This window comes from Mauremys reevesii, linkage group 13, assembly GCF_016161935.1.
Source record: "Mauremys reevesii isolate NIE-2019 linkage group 13, ASM1616193v1, whole genome shotgun sequence".
Classification (NCBI taxonomy): domain Eukaryota; kingdom Metazoa; phylum Chordata; order Testudines; family Geoemydidae; genus Mauremys; species Mauremys reevesii.
In genome coordinates this window covers 39,902,876-39,926,073 of record NC_052635.1, presented here as the reverse complement: position 1 = coordinate 39,926,073, position 23,198 = coordinate 39,902,876, and the positions used below count along the sequence as shown (strand labels likewise).

General features: G+C 37.6%; 1 protein-coding gene across 9 annotated transcripts in view; it reads left to right on the top strand.

Annotated features, from left to right (window-relative positions):
- The first annotated feature begins 283 nt into the window (after positions 1 to 283).
- Positions 284 to 23,198, top strand: part of SYCP2 (synaptonemal complex protein 2) — a 59,699-nt gene continuing 36,784 nt past the window's right edge. For 2 of the 9 annotated variants that reach the window (XM_039497190.1, XM_039497192.1), the window contains exons 1-15: positions 1,701 to 1,724; positions 3,713 to 3,853; positions 6,066 to 6,194; positions 7,212 to 7,316; positions 8,950 to 8,974; positions 11,421 to 11,506; positions 12,454 to 12,542; positions 13,761 to 13,795; positions 14,490 to 14,632; positions 14,711 to 14,763; positions 16,740 to 16,785; positions 17,037 to 17,132; positions 18,034 to 18,094; positions 19,155 to 19,303; positions 22,445 to 22,519. In XM_039497190.1, the coding sequence (XP_039353124.1) occupies positions 1,701 to 1,724; positions 3,713 to 3,853; positions 6,066 to 6,194; positions 7,212 to 7,316; positions 8,950 to 8,974; positions 11,421 to 11,506; positions 12,454 to 12,542; positions 13,761 to 13,795; positions 14,490 to 14,632; positions 14,711 to 14,763; positions 16,740 to 16,785; positions 17,037 to 17,132; positions 18,034 to 18,094; positions 19,155 to 19,303; positions 22,445 to 22,519 (1,257 nt within the window). Of the gene's footprint in view, positions 418 to 503; positions 627 to 653; positions 775 to 1,286; positions 1,342 to 1,678; positions 1,725 to 3,712; positions 3,854 to 6,065; positions 6,195 to 7,211; positions 7,317 to 8,949; positions 8,975 to 11,420; positions 11,507 to 12,453; positions 12,543 to 13,760; positions 13,796 to 14,489; positions 14,633 to 14,710; positions 14,764 to 16,739; positions 16,786 to 17,036; positions 17,133 to 18,033; positions 18,095 to 19,154; positions 19,304 to 22,444; positions 22,520 to 23,198 lie in introns of those variants that run through there. The other 7 variants (XM_039497191.1, XM_039497185.1, XM_039497186.1 and 4 more) reach the window with 7 other exon arrangements.

Sequence of the window (23,198 nt, the reverse complement as noted above, 5' to 3'; positions counted from 1 at the left end):
TCTCGGGGGAAGCCCGTGCACGGGCAGCCTGAGATTACAGGAACGGGGGGGGGGGGCGTGAGGGGGTTTCCACCCCATCGGTCAAGGAGGAAAACCCGCCCCCTCGACAGCAGCTGATTGGCTAAAAGGCGGAGTCGCAGCACACCGGAGGACAGGGAGCGGGGCGACGACGCAAACCCAGCGCTCAGAAGGTGATTGGCCGCCAAGGCGCCGCGCTGCGCTCGCGGGCGGCGATTGGCTAGGAACCCTTTCCCTTAGTAGGAGAAGCTGATTGGCTGAGAGGATCTGGCGCCCTTTTTTGCTCGTGTGGCGGCGAGGTGTTGGTGCCGCAGTTGCGTGAGTCCGTAAGAGGACGAGTAGGGGGCAGCGCCCACCGTCCGTCCCTTCGGGGCTTCCCCGACGCTGGGGACGGGCCAGGTGACCGGGGAGGGGCACATTGTCAGTCACTGTAGGCGTCTGGGGGAAAGGTCGCGTAAGGAGTGGGCCACGGGGCTAGGAATCGGATTTCTCACCTCAGTGAATGGGGTGGGGGGCAAAGTCCCTCTCCTCGCTGGCTGGGTCTGGAGGTGGTCCCAGGGAGCATACGTAGCCCCTCAATGGTTAGAGGCAGGGGGCCCTTTCAGTAGGTATGCGGCGGGGGGGCGATGCCTTTTAGAGTCCATAGGCCTCAGCAGGGGTCAGATATCTCTCATGAATCCATGCGGGCTTGAACTCTCCCACCCCATCCTCTAGCACATCTGGATCCTCAGGCTCACCACGGTGGTAACATAGAAGGTGCTTCCTATGCAAAACAAATGTGTTGTGGCCCTCCAGTGGCCACCATTTTTGACAATCTCAGCAGGGAGTTGAAGGATTGAATGAGCGGGATCATTTCAAGACAGTGGTGTGCCATTGCTTCAAACCCATACAGCAGTGGTTGCAGAACCCATCTGCAGAAGCCGTTTGACACCTTGGAGAGGGCATGTTTGAGGCATGTTAGCAGGGCAGTACAGAGAACATTGCGTTCATGTTGTCTGCTGTTTCAGTGAAGGAAAAGAGAGGAAGGGCTTAAGTTGCCAAAATATTCCTTGGAGTCTAGCACATTGTTGTAGAATTCTCTGCTTGGTGTCTCTGGATCAGTTGTTTTAATCCTCTCACCTACAAACCTGCCCCCCCCTTTTATATATATATATTGTCTCCTCATAGCTGCTGATGTCTGGACTAGTGACCCCTCTGCCACCTAAGGGGGATGGATATTTGGTTTTTTGCTGGGCTTCACCGACCCATACCCGTTATCAAATAGATTGGCTCTTTTTCACAATCACAGAATTATCTCATGCTAATAAAGACCTCTTATTGAGTGTAAGGTTTCTAAAAGTAAAATGGAACTTGAAACTAGTTGAAAATTCATTAAGATAAAGCAAAGAATTGCTTGAATACTAAAAATAATCTAGGCTTTAGGTGAAGTCTTAGGGCTTGATCTTATGCCCATTGACATCAGAAGGAGTTTTGCTAGTGACTTCATTGGGTGCATGGTTGGTCTCTTTGAACAAAACATAATACTTGTAGTGCCCCACTCAAATTTTTTAGAAATTCTAATGTACTTTCTTACTGACTAAAATCAATTGTAAACTGTACTGGAAAACCCATTTTAGTCATTTGTATTTTTTCTATGACATTTTGTTCCTTTGTTGTACAGCTGATTATGTGAAGTTGCCAAAATGCCAGCTAGAGGTGAGGTGCAGGTATGTATTTGTAAGGTAGGAAAACTGTTTACCGTATATTAGTTAGTTGGTTTAAATTAATTAATTTACTACCTATTCTAGTCCCTAGTTGTAAGTAAAGATTTAAGTATATAACTCTCATTAACTCCCAAATTCTACAGATTTTAAAAAATATTTTGATATAGGTTCATTATTTAACAATTGAGCACCATTGCGTGCTTATTGATGTAGAAAAATATAGGAATACTAGGTCAAGAACTCTAGTTCCTTTCCCCAAGGATTTTATAATGTGACAAATTAGAAAAAAACAGTTTGGAAAATTGAAGAACGTAAGAAAATCAGGTATTCATAGACATCTGAGATGTTGAAGAAAGCTTGCATCACTATATATTGTTCTTGTTCCTTTTCAAACGACAGCTTTTCATCATCATCATAAAAAAGCTATGAAATGCTAGACAGACTACCCAATCTCTGAGTGACCCTAGGAACGGGACAAAGAATACCAACCTGTATTATTAGTATAGCCCTGCATGGATACAAAATTTGTATGCACATCTGGTCCATGAAAAATGGTCCACAAATTTAAAGCATTTATCTGCAGATTTGCAGGGCTTTAGATATAAAATTTGGAGCCGCATCCTTCCACAATCTGCAAAAATCGGATGTGGATATCTGCGGCTCTAAAGCAGATATCCAGGGATTTGCAGGGCTCTAATTATAAAGTAAATTAGAAAATTAAGAAAATACCACAGAAATAAGATATATTCTAAACCCTTTTTTTAAAAAGGGACAGGTATACACTTTGAAATTAATAAGGTGCTGTAACGTCAATGTTTTTTTTTTTTTTTAAATGAGGTGGCTGAGAGGGTTTCCTGAGGAAGAGCTCTGTGTAGCTCAAAAGCACCCACCTTGTCTCTCACTAATAGAAGTTGGTCCAATAAAAGACATTACCTCACCCTCCTTGTCTCTCTAATGTCCTGGGACCAACACAGTTACAATAACATTGTATACAATGTTTTTAAAAGTTGTATTAATTTTGCAAACTTTTTGGGAATTTTATTTTCAGCTTGAAACATTTTTTTGTGAAATTACTATTTTAAATTCAGAACCATCACATGTTTTGGCATGTCATATATAGCTGTACAGTAAACAGAATTTTGATGGTACGAAGTAAATAGTATTAATGATAGAATGTCTTCTTTATACAGTCTGCTGATTCTACAGGCCCGATCCTGCAGACACTTAAGTACATGAGTAACTTTAGTGAAGTGAATTCTATGTAGTTTTGGAATACTAGGAAAAATGATTTTTTCTTTACATGTTCAGCTTTTCTTTTAAACAGTGGTATGGTAGAACTCAATGAGATTACTCACAAGTGTAAAATTGCTCATGTGTTCTGGTGTTAGCAGGATTGGGCCCTATATTTGATATTAAAGATACTGCATAATTAGTTTTATGGCATAAAGCTGAGAGGTAGCTTTTTAGCACTGTCCAAGAAGCCGAAGTGCTAACATTATACTGTATGAATGTTACTAACAGTTAAGGCTAAATGTATTTAACACTTATAATTTTAGATTATAATTTCAAGGAATAACTATAAGGAAGTAGGACAGTGTGGGCCCCAGCCTTGCTGCAACTGAAATCAGTGGAAGTTTGCTATTGACTTCAATTGGACAAGGAGCAGGCCGTTGCTTATTTAAAAAATAATAATAATAGTTTTTGCTTGATTTTAGTTGATGTCAGGCTAATAAGAAGTGACAATGACCAGTGTCTATCAACTGTTGTCTTTTTCTGTTCACTTAGACATCTGATCTTGCAAAGTGATAGTGTTCTATAATGCACTTTTTCACATACTTTCAATATTATCATATTAATATGGAAAAGCACAACATTATTAGCTAAGGATCCTGAAGAGGAGTGTGTTAAAATTTTTTTGTATCAAACCTTGTTAAAGTAATATAAAATCTCAGCATATAGTAATATAGTTATTTTTTTGTTTTCTTTGACAGTTGGAAAAATGCATAGACGATGCCACAAGAAAAAATAACTTCCAGTTATTAGAACAATTTCTGCAAACAGAAGGATGTGACAATATCTCTCATAAGTGCAGCAAACAGTTTTTCAACAAATTTGACAAACTTATATGCCGGGTAATTCGCTTTTTATTTAAAAAAGTTACAGGCTATTATTGCTTGTGGAATATTGCAAAAAGCATTATGTGAGATGGTCTGTATTACATCAGCAATTCACTGGAGAACTGAAAAATAATAAAGACATCAAAGCTCAGGATTTGATAGTGTTCTTAAATTAGTATTTCCTTCAGAGAATGAAATATTTGTTATTAAATATCTACTATTATCTACTGTTCAGTTTCTGACACTGACCTTAGGTGCCTTGTTATTTTCCACATTTGGCTGGTAAGTGTCACTTTTCTATCTGTACTAATTTTCTTAATACTCTTCCACCATCTCAACTTACCTAAGGGCACCTTCTTGTGCTCCTTGCGCACCCAAAGTTCCCTCAGAGATCATTCTGTTCCCTTTTCACTTCCTTTCAGCAAAGAACCATGGGTCAGATTTTCAAAAGTCCTCTGCCTTCATAGGTTGGACCATCTTCCAAAAGCACTCAGCACCCAGAAGCTCCCACTGAGAATATAGTTACTCAACTTATTCAGTGGGAGCTGCTTGATGTGAAGTATTTTTGAATAATCTGCCCAGTTATTTAGGTGCCTAAATGGGAGCTGCTGTTTGGTGAGTTCTTTTAAACATTTGGCCCCTTATATTTAAGTGATCTCTGCCCACTTAAGGCTCAGTCCTGCATTTCTTTTGCATCCAAAACTCAGTGTGCATGTGCAAAGAGAGGTTGTTGAGAGCTTCTCCTCCATCATAATCCCTATATAGAGGCCAGGCACAATGAGAACTCTTGCTCTCATACTGGGCTAGTGCTTCTGTTGACTCCAGCCTACAGAGATATATGAGAGGAGGTTGGGGCAGAGTGTGGTGCAGAAAGGAACACATGGTTCACCTTTAAGGATGATGCAGTGTCTGTCCTCTGAGCTCCAGGAGGTATTGCATTTACCTGACCTCCCTCCAGGGCAGTATGATTCCACATTGTCCCAGCATGTGCTTGTTTAATGCGACAATTTAACTCTGATTAATTACAACAGTAGAGATCTGCTGGTTCTAAGGCTACTAATTAACCTTTCAGGTAATTTATACAAAAGTTTTATGTTTGTCTGAGTCATTGAGAAAAAAATTAGCAATTATATTGTCTGTACGATCTGTATTGCTACAAGAATATAGCAGAGGTTTTAGCTGCAATGCTTTGCTAGTATTTAGCCAGCAACCTAGCAAAAAATGTCTGGTGCATGCTATTAGCGTTTTTGTTTTTTTTCTTTAAAAATATCTTCCTTTATGACCACAATATACTTTTGGATATTTGAATGGATCACACTACATTATATTAGTTTTCCTCTATAATGGTGACCTACTTCTTACTTGACCATTCTAAAGCACCAAATAAATTCCATAGCAGTCATATCTTTTAGTGTTACATTCGGAAGAGTTTACAATGGCATTGCAGTGCTTACTTGTATGTATCTCTTTAATGTCAATACTCCCCATATACAGTTATTCAGTAGTCCTGTGTTAGAAATACTAATTTGGAAAAAACACATTTCATTTTAACATATGTTAATTATACCAATTTAAACATAATGAAATGTGATTATAATCCTCCTTTTTCTAACTGACTTACAGGGTATTTAGAAGAATGTCAGGAATCTATCTAACTATTTAAAGGAAAGACAGAATTTTTTTAAAGTGTTTTGAGGTGTTTTAACAATTATTGGGACAGTTTTTTTTTCTTTCTTAAACAAATGCATTTTTATTTTTGAAAGTTTTACTTGCTTACTTGTTCATCTTGAGATTGTTTGTTTCTTCCTGAGGTAAGGTGATTCTCTCCCCAGGAAGAAAAACTTTTTCATATAAAAATAAATTAAGATTAGTTACCTCTAATTTTTCAAGAATAAATCTCAACATACTGCTTGAAAATATGTAGTTTTGAATAAAAGCCTTAGATTTTATTTGGTTTTACTTTCTCTGACACTAAAATTAGATATCTCTAGTGACCTCCAGTGGTAAAGAGTAGTAGTGAAAGGGTATAGATTACAACTGAATCATTGGGGCACCGGTCTGACATTTAACAGCAATTTTTTTTTCTCTCTCTCCAACTGCTTGAAGGAGAAATATTATCCAAGCATATGTAATAATTTTTGACAACACAAAAACATTTATTTTGCTAAATGAAGTACAGATTGCTTTATACTGTACACTGAAGCTTCTATTGGTATTTCAATTTTAGGAACTTGACAAACAAGAAGTCAAGAATGTTTCAACTTTGCTAAATTCTCTTCATAAATATGGTAAAAATATCATCATACCAGGTGGAGACGGTTTTCAAGCAATGATCAGACATGGTCTTGTTGAAAAGATAAGTATAACAAAAATCATATGTATTGCACTATAAAGCATATATAATGCTATGGGTAGTTTAATAAGTAAACATTTTTTCAAGATTGTCGGAAATTTTGTTAATTCAGAAATAATTGAAGACCAGAATAACTGATTAATCAGTTCTAAATATACAACAAATTATATCTTGTAAAGAGATGTTGATACAGCACAGTGAAGTCTTCATAAATAATGTAAGGTGTAATGAATTTAGATATTCTAGTAATTATTGTAAGAACAATTATGATAAATATTTCATGTGAGCTTTGTTCCTGGCTAAATTAGGAACCCTTTGTATTTTTGAAAAAGGAGAGAGAAGAGAAAAGAAGTCTGTTTTTAGGTTTTCATAAAATACTGTGTTAGTGCCAAAAACTGGAATTTCCTGGTGCAATGTGTTAATAAATTTTGTATTAGAGCTAGCAATAGGAGCCTCAGATCTAGCACCTTTGAGGGGTTAACATACAATTTCAATTAATTACTACCAAATCAAACTGTACAATCCATGACTCAAACCTGTATATTCATACTGATATTATATAGACCACTTCCAACTTACATTCAGTATCTGTTTCACTGAATAGAATTAACAGTGGTAGACTTAGAAAGTGCTGATGGCTTGTTTCTCAGTTACCTTCAGAAAAAAGGAGAAAAATGACAAGATCAGTGATAATGGCATGACTCTATTCATAGACAAATTTTCAGCCAGCCTTGTACCCGCTCCCACTTTTTTGTGTAAACAATAGCAGTCACAAAACTGGGCACATAGTTATTGTGAGTACAAATCATGCAATAGGGTATGTAGTTACAGAAGTGATCACTTTGATCAGTAGAAATCAGCTGCATTTTCTTAAGTATATGTGCAAAATTGGAGGCTGCGGTTGTAATCTACTCCAAGAAATCTGGACACTTTAATAAAGAATAATCTGGAAATGTATAATACAAAATGTTGCCTTTTTGCTTCATGTTTAATAATAAAAGTAATGTTTTTCCCCTTTACATGGTTAGTTGGTTTGAAAAGGCAAAAGAAATTCTGATATCTAGAGGAAATGAAAAAAATGAAGCACTTACAAGTCTAGTTGAAGATTTCTTCGATGTTTTGATGGTAAAAATATTTCATAAACCATTTTATAAAATAATAAGCATGTATTTGTAAAAACAGTGATTTAACAGCAAAAGATATTTTCAAACATTCTTTTCCTACTTAATTTTCTTTTTCAGCTAATGTTGCACTGATGTGTTTTTTCACAAGAATACATTACCAGCTCATTTTGTTAAAAAATACTATACTTGCATTCAGACTTAAATACTCCATATGTATAGGAAATACTGCCTACTAATAAAAGACCTGACCATGCAAGTGCTTAGTGCACAAAATTTCCCACTTTATCCTATTATTTTATCCAAAAGGTAGTAGCAGTGCATGTCTATTAAGCCTCTGAGGCCCTGATCATGCAAACAGTTTACATACATGCTTAAATTTATGCAGAGAGACAAGGTAGGTGAGGTAATATTTTTTTATTGGACCAACTTCTGTCGGTGAGAGAGACAAGCTTTTGAGCTATACAGCACTCTTCCTCGGGTCAGGGAAAGGTACTCAGAATGTCACAACTAAATACAAAATCAAACAGATCGTTTAGCATAAGTAATTAGTGCACATTCAAGCTGCGACACTGAGTACCTTTTCCCAGACCTAAAGAAAAGCTCTTTGTAGTTTAAAAGCTTGTCTCTCAGCAACAGAAGTTGGTTCAGTAAAAGATATTACCTTACGCATCTTGTCTCTCTAATTTCCAAGGACTGACACAGCTACAACATCACTCCATATAACTTTATGCAGTTATTGGCACTACTCATGTTCATAAAATTGTGTGCATAAATGTTTACACCATTAGGGATTTAATTATTGACAAGTCTGTTCTATATTGGGAATTGGAAAAGGTTCAGAAATCATGCGGTAGGATCATGCAGTTACAGAAGTGATCACTTTGATGGGTAGAAATCAGTAGTAGGAAAGGTTCAGAAAAGGGCAACAAAAATGATTAGGGGTATGGGGCAGCTTCCATATGAGGAGAGATTAATAAGACTGGGACTTTTAAGCTTGGAAAAGAGACAACTAAGGGGGGATATGATAGAGGTCTATAAAATCGTGACTGGTGTGGAGAAAATAAATAAGGAAATGTTATTTACTCCTCATAACACAAGAACTAAGGGTCACCAAATGAAATTAATGGGCAGCAGATATAAAACAAAAGAAAGTATTTCTTCACACAATGCACAGTCAACCTGTGGAACTCTGCCAGAGGATATTGTGAAGGCCAAGACTATAACTGGGTTAAAAAAAGAACTACCGGTAGATAAATTTATGGAGGATAGGTCCACCTCTGGCTATTAGCCAGGATGGGCAGGGATGGTGTACCTCGCCTCTGTGTGCCAGAAGCTGGGAATGGGTGACGGGATGGATCACTTGATGATTACCTGTTCTGTTAATTCCCTATGAAGCACCTGGCATTGGCCACTGTCAGAAGACAGGATACTCTCTAGATGGATCTTTGACCCAGTATGGTCGTTCTTATGACAGATAGATATATTAAAATAATATACATGTTTTAGTTGTGAGAGAGAACTGTAAAGTCTGAACATTGTGTCCATATACCTAAAAATATTTGGTCAAAGTAAATTATTCTGCATCTTAATATATAAAGTGTTTAAAATGTATTCATATTCTCATTTTATTATAGCTTGTACATGATACCAACAGTGAAGGTATGTACAAAAATCAGCATTTAAGTTACTATTAGTTTGCTAATCATATCCACTTTTTGATTGATCACTAATGAAATAGCTTCTTTATATTACTGGCAAAGGATGTGATCTAGTTAAAATCTATGACCTTTGAAACCATGTGTATTCTGGAAGGTCTTGGTTATTTGATCTAGTATGGAAACCTCCAAACAAACAAGCATTTGTGGAGCCACCTAGAAACACAAGAGCTCAAACGAATGAGCTTTTAAGTCCTTGAGAAATTAAAGCTCCTCACTTGCAGATACCAGTGTGAAGGTAGCAGAAAGTGTTCCCACAGTATGTTGAAGCAGTTCTCCTATGTGGTCATGACTGAAGCATGTGCATACAGAATTGTGTTTTGCCAAACGTGACATTTGTTAAATTGCTGTAGCAACTATTAAGCACATTCCTTTTTCAAGTATGTGTCCATGAGGATCTCACACTATGTGGGCAAAATCAGCATCTTTCAAACAAGTGTCCGTTGGTCCACACCAGTGCCATGCATGTCCTCGTGCCCCCCCCACCACCCAAGATCATGAAGGGCAGAGTGGCTGCAACTGTTTTTGTTTCCTCTTACCGTCCATGGCAGCGAGAGGGAACTAGTGCTGTGTGCCTGCTACCCTTTAGAAGATTTCTCTTCTACCAGTACTTATCTACTTACAGTTAAATTTCCCTAAATACTTCTCCTTTATTGTTTTGCTTTTCTGATTCAGATAAAAAAACAGAACAACCCCAACCCTCCACCCCCAGATTTTCTAAATTTCTCCTGTCTGATCAAAGGCAGATCCCATTAGGAGGTGCTGCAGCCTTGAACTATGTCCTTCAGTCATTCACTCAGCTGGGCCTCATAGCTAACTATAAGAAATCATCTCTCATTCTCGCACAGACAAAAGAATTCATAGGAGCTGTATGCAACTCCAAAAATGGCAAAGTTATATGTTTCTGAAGACAGATTTGTCTCTTTAGTTGATAATCACCCCCGTATCAAATTGAAGCCAGCAACGATAGCACGGAACTATCTCAGACTTTAGGTCACCTGTCAGCCTGTACTTGATGCTGCTTGCCAGGCTTTCCCATCATCTATTACAAGCCTGGCTAAGGTTGGAGTATTGCCCTGTGAGATGTGCATGCAGATTGTTGTTTCATCACACAGTCTGTCATCTCTGAACTGAAGACCCCACTCTGACCCCCAGAAATTTCAGAGAGGGGTCTTTCTCCTACAAAGACACTGATCATGGATGCATTGGAGACAGGTTGGGACATGCATTTTGCCACCTCTAAATACAAGGAACTTGTTCTCAAAAGGATATGACTCTTCACATACATGTTCTGAAGCGAAGAGTGATCAGAGTAGCTTGCATGGCATTCTATCCTGTCCTGTGAAATTCCACAATGCAGATTCTCACAGACAACACATCTGCAGAGTACTCTGTAAGCAAGGAAGGAGGTGATTATGGATATGATGTCAACAACAGGGAATAACCCCAAGAACTCTTCATCTCCCAGGAGTCAACAACAATCTAGGAGACTTTCTAAATAGACAATCCATGACCAACTGCAAAGGATATCTGAAGAGCTCCATCATCAAGCCAATATTTCACCAGTGAGGCAATTCAATAATAGTCCGATTTGATAGCAGTGACAATGTGGAATGTCCAGCCTTTTGTTCTAGGGCAAGCATGAGCCCTTGAACAAAAGAACCTTCCTCATACCATGAGATCAAGGACTCATGTATACCTTTCCAATCCCCTTGATTCCCCGAGTGACATACAAGATCAGGCAGACTGTAATGATACTAAACCTGATGTCTCCATGTTGGTTTTGACAATGCTAGTTATTTTCTCCACGTCTATTTCGTCTCCTATGCCAATTCCAGTACAAAAGATCCTACTGCAAAGTAGGATGCTTTCCACAAGGAAAACATATTCCTGTAAGTGGAAAAGATATTTAATCTGGACAGCTCAACACAATCTTGACATGGTGAAGGCCCTTATTCCAAAAACCCTGGACTGTATTCAGCATTTAAAATATTCTGGCTTGTGGTCACTCTGCACTCTGAGGAAATCCACAGTGCAGGCCTGGCCCACTACTATTTAAAAGGTTCTGAGCTCATGTTTGTGGGGCACATGCATATCTAGAGCTGAATCCACACAGATGAGATCAAAGAATCTCATGTATAAGGTAAGCAGCCGTTCTTTTTGCATTTTAACTGCAATATATGGAATTTAAAATGTCCGTACACTAAATATCAGCAATCTTGTATGACTTTGGAAAGGAATTATTAATATGGACTGTTTCATTTGTAAATAAAAGCATTTGTATTGGATATATAATAATGCTAGACTTGTGAATACTGTTGAAATGTGTGCAAAACCTCTTAGTTCATGGATAAACTGCTTTTTTAACTTTTTTTTTCTTAATTGATTAGGTAAAATACAAACATTAGAAAGCTTTATACTGAGAATATGTACCCTTGTTGCTGATGTAAGAATCAATATTTATATTCAGCAAGAGGTAACAAAAATTTAACCAACATTTTTATTAGTAGGCATTTAACAGAAGGTTGTGAATTTCCTTAGTAATTTAGCTAGACAGATGTTATGAAAAGGGGAAGAACAAAATATTTGTAGAAACATTTAATGATCCTGCCATCCCATCTCTCTAAGAATGTACAAAAGTTTACTTGCCTAGACTAGAAATTCCATTTTAGGCAATAAAATACAAAGTATATGCTATTTGTCATACAAATACTATGGTGATAAGCATCATATACAAGCATATAAAATAATACGCTATATTGCAATTGCCAGAAAGATCTCTCTTTAATGTCTGTTAATGTAAAATGGTTAATAAATTGTATCTGTAGTATACAGTATTTAACATAGTATGTTTTCATGTCAATAAAATATCTTGGGTGAAATTGTGCCCCCGTTGAAATCAATGGGAGTCTTCCCATTGACTTCAGTAGGGCCAGGATTTCATTCCTTGGGTATGAAACTATTATAAAATCATGACCTTTTATAGAAAGACACTCTCCATTAAGGACTAAATTTTCAAAAGCCCAGCCTTCTTTATGGATACAAATTGCCCACATTTGTTGCATCCATAAAAATTGCAGGTAATTTTTGCTCCAGCAATGAATTGCAGGCACCCTGATTTACATCAACAAGTCAGGATGTTGGCCTTTTAAGTGCTTATATTAGTGTCCATGTTAATGTAATTAATTGAAGTCCAATTGTGTTACTTTGAATTTACACTCGTGTAACTAAGATCGGCACCTGTCACTCTTTTATTTTGCTTTGTGTCACAACCTTTGTTATTTAAACATGTTCTTTTCTACTTAATATGTTGTAAACCTATATCACTGTAGGCCCACAATGTAATGAGAGAATAATTTTAAAACTTTTTAAAAAAGTTTTAGTGTGTTTCTTTGTAAACATATTCTTTTTTCCCCTTCTTAGGCTGTAAGAAAACTTAATTCAATGCTTGATACCATGCCTCGAGAAGCCAGAAAAAAGATTATTTCCACGAAGGAAATGTTCCTTGTCATGTAATTAATTAATCTTTAATATACTTTTTATATGAATATTGTTTACATAGTTGTGAAGAAAACTTTTTACACCTGACTATTTTATTGGATCCATTTATAACCATACAAACGTAAGCTCTATTCAACCCATGATTGCCTTCGTCACTACATAGCACATTGAGACTGCACTTTAGTCCATGCAGGTAATTCTTCCTTGGATGCTCAGATCTGCCCTTCTCTCAGTCATAGCTGAGTCCACCTCACCTGATTGTCCTAAAATAATTGGTTCTTGGGAATCACTTCTGAGGAGTCTTTACAAATGCACTGATTGGCGGTAGATTGTTCATCTAGGGAAATGTCTTGAAAGGTCTGCATAGCCAAAAGAGAAATCTCCAGGCTGACAGGTCAGAAACAGAAACATGGAGCTGTCATCCATGAAGAAAGATCCATGGAGTCTGTGAAAAAATATTGTGATTTCAGAGGAGTGGAATGTGGAAGATAGAAGGAGGCTACCAGCACCTTTTTCATATGAGTAGACCCTCTCCATGGGGAGGGATGATACTGCTATATAGGATCAGCTGACCCCCTTTTCCCCCCTACACTTGCCCTAGGTGGATTTGAAATGAGTGGCCCTTCATTTCTTCCCTCAACTACAGGTTTGCTTCTGGTTTCTGTTTTTAAAAACATCTCAAGCATGTGGGACTTTTCCCAGTTTCCTTTGGTGGACATGGGGTTGGGGATTTATTGTGGCTCTAAAGTTTTTTTGCAGAGCCACAGTGGAGTGGCAGAGGAAGAAGTTTGGATTGCAAACCTAAATCTACACAATCCAAGTTCTTAAACAGAACAGGAAGTAATACCATATGTGGAGCGGGAAGCAGGAGGCATGGAGAGTTCATTTCTACAGTTCTTCACTACCACCCCCAAAGACTCAGAACAAAACAAATGCATCTAAAGGTCTTTCACATGCAATTAAGGATGCACACTAAACATTTGGCCTGTAAATTCCTACATTTTAAAATTACTAATTTGTCTGGAGCCAAAAACACTGCTGTTTCATGGATGATATATTGGCCCCATTGAAGTCAATCGCAAAACTATCAATGAGTTCAGTGGGACCAGGATTTCACTCCGTATTTTGAACATTATTCTCTCTGATGCCAATATAAGCTTTTCTTATGTACTTTTATATTGCCATTTTATTTGGGTCAAACTGAATCATCTACATTGTTTATTTCACAGGAATGATATGGGAAAGAGAATTTTAGATGCTGGAGGTAAGCACAGAATCTCATTTAAGAGGTTCATTATTAAACTGTTTAATTACTTTGATGTTATACACTCATTAAAAAGCCTGGCAATAAAAAAAGACAAGGATATAGTATTCAGTCATCTGAAAAATGTATTTTTCAGAATGGCAGCTAAAAATGGCACATATGCAGTACTAATATACATTCAGAAATTTTAAAGCATTTGGAGTATTTTAGGCATATATATATAATGCATAGCCAGCTCTATCAGTCCCTCCTGGCCTTCTCCACCATAGAAGTTCCAAAATGAATTGAAATAGTGTGGACCTTTGAGGACCATTATCTGCCAGCACAAGTTAGAGCAGACGTCTGGCAGACAGTAAGCTGGTATACAGCCACCTGTCACCCTTTCACCTTCCATGTGTGTTGAGTTCTGTTCTGGTGCACCTGGGGATCTAGCCTGTAATACTTATTTTTGAATAGTAGTTTCTTTAGCAGCTTTATAGCCATTTTTGTAGGACATCACTGCATTATATGACGGCATTTTATTTAATATCAATGTAAGAACATCTAAAATGTACTTTTAGTTTCTTTTTAAGTTGAAATAGCTTTTTTTATATAAGACCTTATATTCAACAATATTAGTATTTGTTTCCTACATATAAACTTTTAAGCTTGGCATTCTATTTAATTGTACTGTTGCTGTAAAATTATGTTATAGACTATGACTTGCAAGTAGCCATCACTGAAGCTTTATGCAGAATGACATCAGAAAAACAAAGAGGAGAACTGGCACGTCAGTGGTTTTCTATGGAGTTTGTGACCAATGCATTTAAAGGAATTAAGGACTCTGAGTTTGAAACAGTAAGTCATATAAAAACACTAATTATTTTCAGAGAGAGAAAATGTTACATTACTTAAAGGTGCTCTGCTTCTTAATAGGACTGCAGAAAATTTCTTAACCAGGTGAACGGAATGCTTGGAGACAAAAGAAGGTAAATGAGTATTGCTAAAGGAAAGATGTTTTCGGGTTGGAATTGAATGGCTATTCAGAAAGAAAATGTCAGGAAAAAAACCCTTTTTAAATGAATTCTGAGCTACAATAATATTAGCAGAAGAACATGATGCTGCTCTGTTGCAAAAACAGCCAAGGTGCCATGCACAACTATAACATTTTAGAATCAATAAATAGCAAATATAATGAGAAATGTTGAAGAGTTTGGTATATGTTCATTGCTGTTATCTTTTATAACTAGATGCTGGGTTTATAAAATTCCCAAGTGTGTGTTTATAAAAACATAACTTCAAGTTAGGGTTGTTAGGGAATAATTATTTTGAGAAATACATACAAAGAGTATTACAGTTTTTAAAAATAACTAAGAAATAAGAAACAGAAGTGTTCAGTTCTCTATCTTTGGTGCAAGATGAATGGAAACAAGGTCATATATGCATTGTTTGCAATCACATTCTTGATGTCTTTACTGCAAGATCCTTAGTCCTGGAAGAAGGTGGCTCTCTTAGGTACTATGGGTCAGATTATCACTGATTCCAATAGACCTACACCAATTTACATTAGCTGAGAATCTGGGTATGGGTATTTATCCCATGATTCCTTTTTTTAAGGGTATTTTTAGACTGAGATAATGCACTAGTCCAGGATGATACCTATTGGAGAGGTCAGACCTAGCAGAGGTGAAGAAATATAAATATATGTTGAGGGTACTCCACATGTCATTTTAGTCGTATGAGTTGGCAGGATAGTTAAGTGATTGTGTGATTTGCTCTCATGTCAAGGGTTTATTCAGTTCTTATTTTAAAATTGTAGCCAAATTCTGTTTTTGCTTAAATTGTGAGGATGCATTGTGGAAAACTGGAAAATAGTTATATTTTTATAACTATCATATGCCCCTCATTGTATCTTTGTCATATTATCCTGCATGAATGCACAGTTAGATGAAAGGAGTTGTTTAGGAAGCCAGGCAGGAAAAATAAAACAATGGCCTCAGTGAGGAGCTGCTCCTCATGCAATAGCCAGATTTATAGCCGTGAAGAGGGAATCTTCAGATCCAACTCTGGCAGCTGGGCCAAGATCCTAGAAGATCAAAAGACCTGACCACTTGAAAAGGTGCCACTGCAAGGCTCTGAGGAGTGGTCAGCATGCCATGAAGTTGACACAGAAAGTTTGTGCTGCAGGCTGGCAGAGACTGATTGTGAGCCAGGATCATAAAATCTTAAAAATGTAGAGCTGGAAGAGACCTCAAGAGGTCATCTAGTCCACCTCCCTCCCTCCCCAAACAGAAAGCAGTCTACAATTTGATCTCCAAGAGAATAGGAGACACCAAAGCTATGTCATGTCTACCTAGGGGCTCAAGGGGAACGCCAAGCATGGACAAGACAATATGTGTGTAGGTCTCTTTGTTACTTTAATCCACTTCTCTAAGCATTGTGTACCTTTTGGCAAAATAAATCATCCTTTGTTTTGGAGAAGCTGCTTCTGTGTCACTACATAGTGTTATTATCCAGAGGCTGCCAGAGGAAAACCCTTCGAGATGCCAAGCCCATTGGGCCAACTAAGTAACATGGTTGGCAAACAGAGGCAGGATGTAACCCAAAGACTGTGTCAGAGAGTGGTTGGGCCATGAGGCCCCATCCCAAAGAGAAGTGAAGGCACTAGCCTGTCACTTAAAAGAGATGCACTTGTGGGACAGGGAAAGAGAGGCTCTCAGCAGCAGCAGCCTATCCAGGGACTGTGACACGTATAAATGTAATTTTTAATTTTTTTAGAGTGAAATTTTTGAATAGTCAATCTTCCTAGACTGTCCCACTGATTGTTTTCAACTCTTTTTCTCTGAAGTAGAATTTTTTGGCAGAGGGTAGGGGAACTAACCCATTTTTTTTATGTTGTTCTAGTCTAGGTATAAAATAATGTAAATAATTTTGCAAAAAGATTTACTAGATATTTTTCTTTTAGAGTTTTTACATATCCTTGTTTGTCAGCAATCCTTGATAAATATGAGGTAAGTTACAACTTCATTGTGAATTGTATAGATTTTCTCTTAATACAACTGATGTATAGTTCTGTCTGTAAGTTGAGAACAATTGGGACTAAGTAGAGAGTAAAAAAAAGATTATTTTAAAGTGCTATACAGACATCTTGTATGTATTTAAGATTTGTTTAAATTGTTTAAATTACCTACTTTTGTGTTATAATACATTTATTTTGAGAACCTTCTGTTCCTCCTAAGTTAATTTTTAAAATATATTTTAGCTACAGATACCTTTGGATGAAAATCTTGAAGAATTTTGGATTGATTTTAATGTTGGTAGCCGAAGTATATCCTTCTATGTTGCAGCAGATGATGAAGTAAGCTAACTTTCCCTGACCATATGGAAAATATTTTTTTTTCCAAACAAAACAATCAGCCTGAAAAGAGATGTTCTCAGCACTATTGTGAAACTGGAGAGTGAATTGCAAACCAGTACAGTTCATTTTAAAATAAGTGCTCAGTGGAAATACATAGATGGTATCTCACTTATTCTTAAAACAGAAATATTAACAGAAAATGAATGGCAAGTACCAATTTACGGCATTATTCAACAAGGTTTTTACATACTTGGAAATTGTGGCCCACATTTTGTAATATGTTTATACACACAATTTCCTGTGCAGTTCTATGCCTAAATTGTTTGAAAATCTGTTCTTGTGTGTCCCCATTCAAATAGGCAGTGGCATTACTGATCGTTCAGCCATAATACATCAGTTCAACTTCAGTTGGGATTCTTTCACTTTCTAAATCCCTTACATTTTTGTACACATCAGATGTGTACAACTTCAGAATAGTAAAAATTAAAGGCTGTTAAAACTAAGAATTCCCCTTCTGAATCTAATTTGCAGCTGTTCATTGCTGAATGAGTCTGCATCAAATGTCCTGGTTTCATCTTTGGAAATGTAACTCACACTGTTGCCAGATATCATAAGTTCTTGTACTGGTGAGTCTGAGCATTCAGATGTGAGAAATATCTTTCCTTTTATAGAATTTTAGTTTCTGCATTTCAGCTCCTTCGTTCAGAATACATTCTTTCCATCCATTCCAGTTTGTTCTAAATTGATGGATTTGAAATCTCAATAAAAAAACTGTCACAAATGTCTTGATGTTCCAGGATGTTATAGTTAAAGAATAATTGTAATAATGCACATTTACATTTAATTAATTTATCATTTAATATGAGTTTTTATTTTCAAAACATCTTGTTTTTTGTTTGAGGATCATCAATGGGAAACAGTCAGCATACCTGAAGAAGAGGTAGAAATGTACAGTCTTGAAGGTATTGACACACATGAATGTATTTTTACTCCTGAATTATTCTGTCTACCTAACTATAAATTAATTTTGTATTCTGAATTACTCTGGATTGAATCCTAAAGTCCTTACTCAGTTCTTAAATGAGCAAAATTCTCATTGCTTTCAGGAACTTCAAACCCTTGCATTTATATGGGTACTGATTTGTCGTTCATAGCGCAGTTGCTCTGCAAAATGCATGCTTAATTTGCTTGTGCAGTTACCACAGCTGCATACATATTTTGGGTGACTGTCCACAAGTGGCTAATTATGATTTCTTTGCATAATTAATTATATTTGGACATGCACATTAAATATACAGTTTTGACTTATTTTAAAATGTTATAAAATTACTTATAAACATATATTAAGAAAAAGCCCACAGCATGAAAGAGTGATGCATTATAAATTATAAAACTCTTTGAATCCTGATTTATGAAATTATTGCAAAATTTTGGAAAATATAATAGTATTGCAAGGATTTTATTGGGAGAATAAAATTAACTTGTTCTACTATTATAGTTATTGTGAAAGAGAATATAAATATTAATTGAGCTTGATTTCTTAAGAAATACCTTGTAGTCACTTAAACCTTTACAAAACGGGTGCAAAATGTTATCAGATTGGAATTCTGTACTCATGTACAACACTGTCAGTATTTTACACCTATTTGTCATTTTACAGAGGTGTTACCAACTACACGAACTTCAAGGCAGTGAATGCTCTGGCCCTTTTTCCAGAGCATTATAAAAAATGTAAAGAATTAAACCGTACATTCTAGAGTACTTATTAATTAGTCTGAAAACGCAGTAAATATATTTTTAAAGAAATTTTTGAAGGTTTAAAGTACTTTTATTTGTGAGAAAAATAACTTTTTCATACAGTTGAACGTTGAATTGTTTCATTTAAATACAATCCAATTTAGCTTTGATTAGAGAGCAGCAGGTAGGCAAATTGAGAACTCTACATTTCAACTGAGTTTCATGTTCTTTCAAGTGCTAAACAAGAAGTGTTTGAAGCCTAATGAATGCCTCATCTTTATGCAGAAAAAGAGTCAAAGAAGTTACTAACAATAATTCTAAAAAATCCAGTAGCTGTGGGTAATCAAGAAGGAGAGCAAATGTTCCTATATTTTGATCCTGTCTTGGAAATCATGGAAGTGGCCCGAAAGGTTTATGGTGCAAATAAATGTAAGGTAAGGCTGAAATTTTCTTCCTCTTTCAGCATTTTCTGTCCAGCTGGAACAAAAAATGATTCCACTGTGGATCTGTTATTTTAAAATGGTTTCTTTATTGATACTTGCTATGTATTGAGATGCTTGCTAACATTTTCACAATAGATGCTCCAGCATTTCCATTGTAAGCTTTTCTGTTAAGGGTTAACATCTTTTAAAATATACTACAATTGAATTTAATGGGCTATAATGGGAGTTTAATTGGAGATGCTAGAGGTTGAAACGAAGATTTATAGTATTGTGTGTCTGAAAAAATGTATGCAACTGCATTGGATGCATGCAAAGGCAGCGAATGCATTCACATGGACACTTAACTGTGTAGGTGAGAGGAGAGGGAGTTTGTTGTTACAGAGGACCAGAGAGGGAACTTGGGACCCTGGCCGATGGCCTGGAGGATAGAGACCCCAGCGATCAGTGACCTGGTGACCCGGAGACCCAGCTCAGGAGTCACAGCTGGTTCAGGGGGGAGGGATAGCTCAGTGGTTTGAGCATTGGCTTGCTAAACCTTGAGGGGGCCATTTGGGGAACTGGGGTAAAAATCTGGGGATTGGTCCTGCTTTGAGCAGGGGGTTGGACTAGATGACCTCCTGAGGTTCCTTCCAACCCTAATATTCTATGATTTACCACTGTTATGAGCAGAACCCTAGCAATTGTGCATGCAAACTAGCAACTAGGTAGTGTCTTTTTGAACAGGGACCTTTTTCCATTCTATTAATCTGGGCCTGAATTAATCTTAAACCAAATAACTAGCTTAATTCAGAATGTAAGAGGGCCTCATTCTGACTCTGTCTACAAATCACACAGAGACCCTTGTGCTGGTTCAACACCCTGTGCAGTTTATTTATAATTGAATCCCACCTTACCTAGTGCCTTTACAAGCAGGGAGAGAACAGTCTCTCTCTTCCTCTCACTACCTGATTTCTTCCCTTTTCACTTCCTTCCTGTGTCTATTTGTGGACTCTGGCTAATGGCTTAATTAGCCTTTCTGCCCTGCCCCATCCACAAATTAGGCACAGGTCTGGCTTGTCGGCTCCAATCTGCTTTGCCTGATTGGAGCTGCTGTGACTCTGGGTTTCATACCTAGCACTCTGTCACACAGAAGCAGTACAAACCTCTGTATACAGTATGCCTCAGCTCAGTCTGATCTGGAGGTGCAAGTCTAGCTCACTCTCCATGCCATTCAGTCTCTACCATCTTTACTAAGACTAACATCAGTGATCCCAATCATGATGATTTTCTTTTTATTATGTTGACACCTGTCTACTAGGAATTACACTACGATCTTCAATTTATTTCACGTAGGCTATAAAACAACAAAGAGATGCTAGCTACTTTTAGTCACTACTGCCCTAGATCTAATATCCCATGTTATGATATTTTCTCTTAGCCAGCCAGTCCTTTCCCTACTTCCAGGCATTTACAGCTTGGCCATAAGAGTTTGCTGTGGACTAAAACCAAATACACAAGGTCTCCATGTGGAAGCAAATTTTTAAAGTAAGTCTCTTCTAAAAGTCTCCCCAACTGCCAAAACTTCAGGCTAAAAAACAAATGAGGAACTGAGCTTCTTATTAATGAACAAAAGTGCTCATTATCTCCATTGATCAGGATTAAAAAACATAATCGACCACTTTTTGCTTGTCAGAGCTGGAGCTTTATTTTTCAGTGTTAATTTTTTAATTCATGCACACAGAGCAACGGTGGAAGGGCATATTTCCAAAAATACCTGATTTATGAGGCAGTAGCAAAGCTGTTAATATTTACAGCATCCCCAATCACAGGCGCTGACTTTTCAAATTGCCAGGGGGTGCTCGACCCCTGGGTCTGCCCCAGGCCCCGCCCCCACTCCACCCCTTCCTCCAAGGCCTCGCCCCACCTCCTCCCACTCTCACTTCACCCCCACCACGCCTCTTCCCGCCCAGGTCCGCCCCCTCCCCAAGCATGTCTCATCCCCGCTCCTCTCCCCTCCCTCTAAGCCTCCCTGCACACCGCGAAACAGCTGATTGCAACAGGCGGGAGGCACTGGAAGGAAGGGGAGGTGTTGATCCACGGGGCCCGCCAGCAAGTGGGAAGCGCTGGGAGGAGTTGATTGGGGGGGGGGGGCTGCCACCCACCATTTTTTCCCTATTGGCACCTATGATCCCAATTACATGTTAACCTTGCCTAATCAGCTTCATAGGGTATACAGATTATTTAAAAACAAACAAACAATTTGGAATCCCTGTGGTGAATTTTTTTTGTCCATTTTTATTTTATTTTTTCTTAGATAAGAAAAGGCGTTTCTAAAGATTCCAGAGATTCCTTCTGAATTTCATTCTCATTCTTTTCATTGTCATGTATTTCAATGTACCACATTTCTTACAAGTGAATGTGGACCAACATCCTTGCCATACAAATCATGGACCATATTGTCCCATCCTTCTGTGCAGATGGAGGGAATGAAAGCAGTCAAATCCTGGTTGGGGGAGCGTCAGTAGGAAACAGTGCTGCTTTGGTGGCTTTCTCTCAACCTTGCAAAAGTCCCTCTATAGGATTTGGGATCCTTGAGTTGAGGAAGAGAGAGAATGGTACAACAGATGTTGTCTACATCACCTCTCCCATAAAGTAGCGGGCTTTCTGTGAACATAATAGTGCATTCTTTAGCAGGACATTAATGAACCTCACCCACCTCCATGATGCGGAACATCCCTTAAGGGGAATTCTAGTACCAGTGGCTTCGAGAGGAATCACTGACAGCACAACTACACAAGGAGAATTTGCAGCCAAGGAGCCAGATGTTTCTGTGACCCAAAGCCATTGTGGGACTCCACATAGATGGTCATGTGCCTCTGGATATCCTAATATTTGCTGGTTTGAAGAATTTAACTCCCTATTACTTGTGTGGATTAGAAAACGGCTCTTCCCTAAGCACCATTTGATGGAAGAATTCATAATAAACTCATCTGGTGCAAAGTTGAAGTCTTTTCCCCTATGTGGGAGTAACCTCAGTTGAGGATTATATAACCTTGTGATCTTAATGTTTTATTTGTGATTCATATAAAAAGATGAGACAGTTTAGAAGGTAGAGCAAGTGTATATTTTACATTAATTATTTGTGTTTTGTAGGGATTTACCAAGAAGCAAGCCGCATCAGTTGCCAAAACATCAGTTCATATAATTTTTGATGAAAGTGGATCGCAGGTACGTTACACAGTTCTGGTTGGGAAATTATTTTAATCATGAGGATTTTCAGACCCAAATCATGTGTCTTTTCAGGGGCCTTACACAGTTGAGAGACGCTGCCATAAATGGTGAATTTTGTTAGATGGATTTCTCTGTTGGTTATAGCAATCATGATCCAACCTAAAGACATTTAACATGGTATTTCTCTTATGTTGATGTTCTCCAATTGTCAGCAATTCTCTTGCTTATTAGCCAGTTTGGTTGTTATAAATCACTGTAAGAACAGAGGGGCTTTTAAGGCAGATAGTAAATGGTTGGAAAATAGATAACCAAAATAGATAACATAACAAACTTTTTTTTATTTTGTTTTCTTAATAGAAATCCTGTATTTATTTTTCAAAATGCTGCAGCAACATGCAAATCATAAAGCTGTTTAGCCAAATCTATGCAAAGAAAACACACTGAGTGGCTATGATAACAATGAGTACGATTCAGGAAACTGTCCATATTCAGGATAGCACTTAGATGTTTTCCTGAATAGGAATGGACTTAAGCACATGTTTAAGTGTTTTCCAGAATTGGAGCCACTAGGCTTCCACACTCCTTAAATTTCCCACCAGTGGCAGCTATGCTATAGATGGGGCTCCAAGAAGCTGCTGACATTTTAACAACTAGGTTGTCTAACACTTTTATAGCT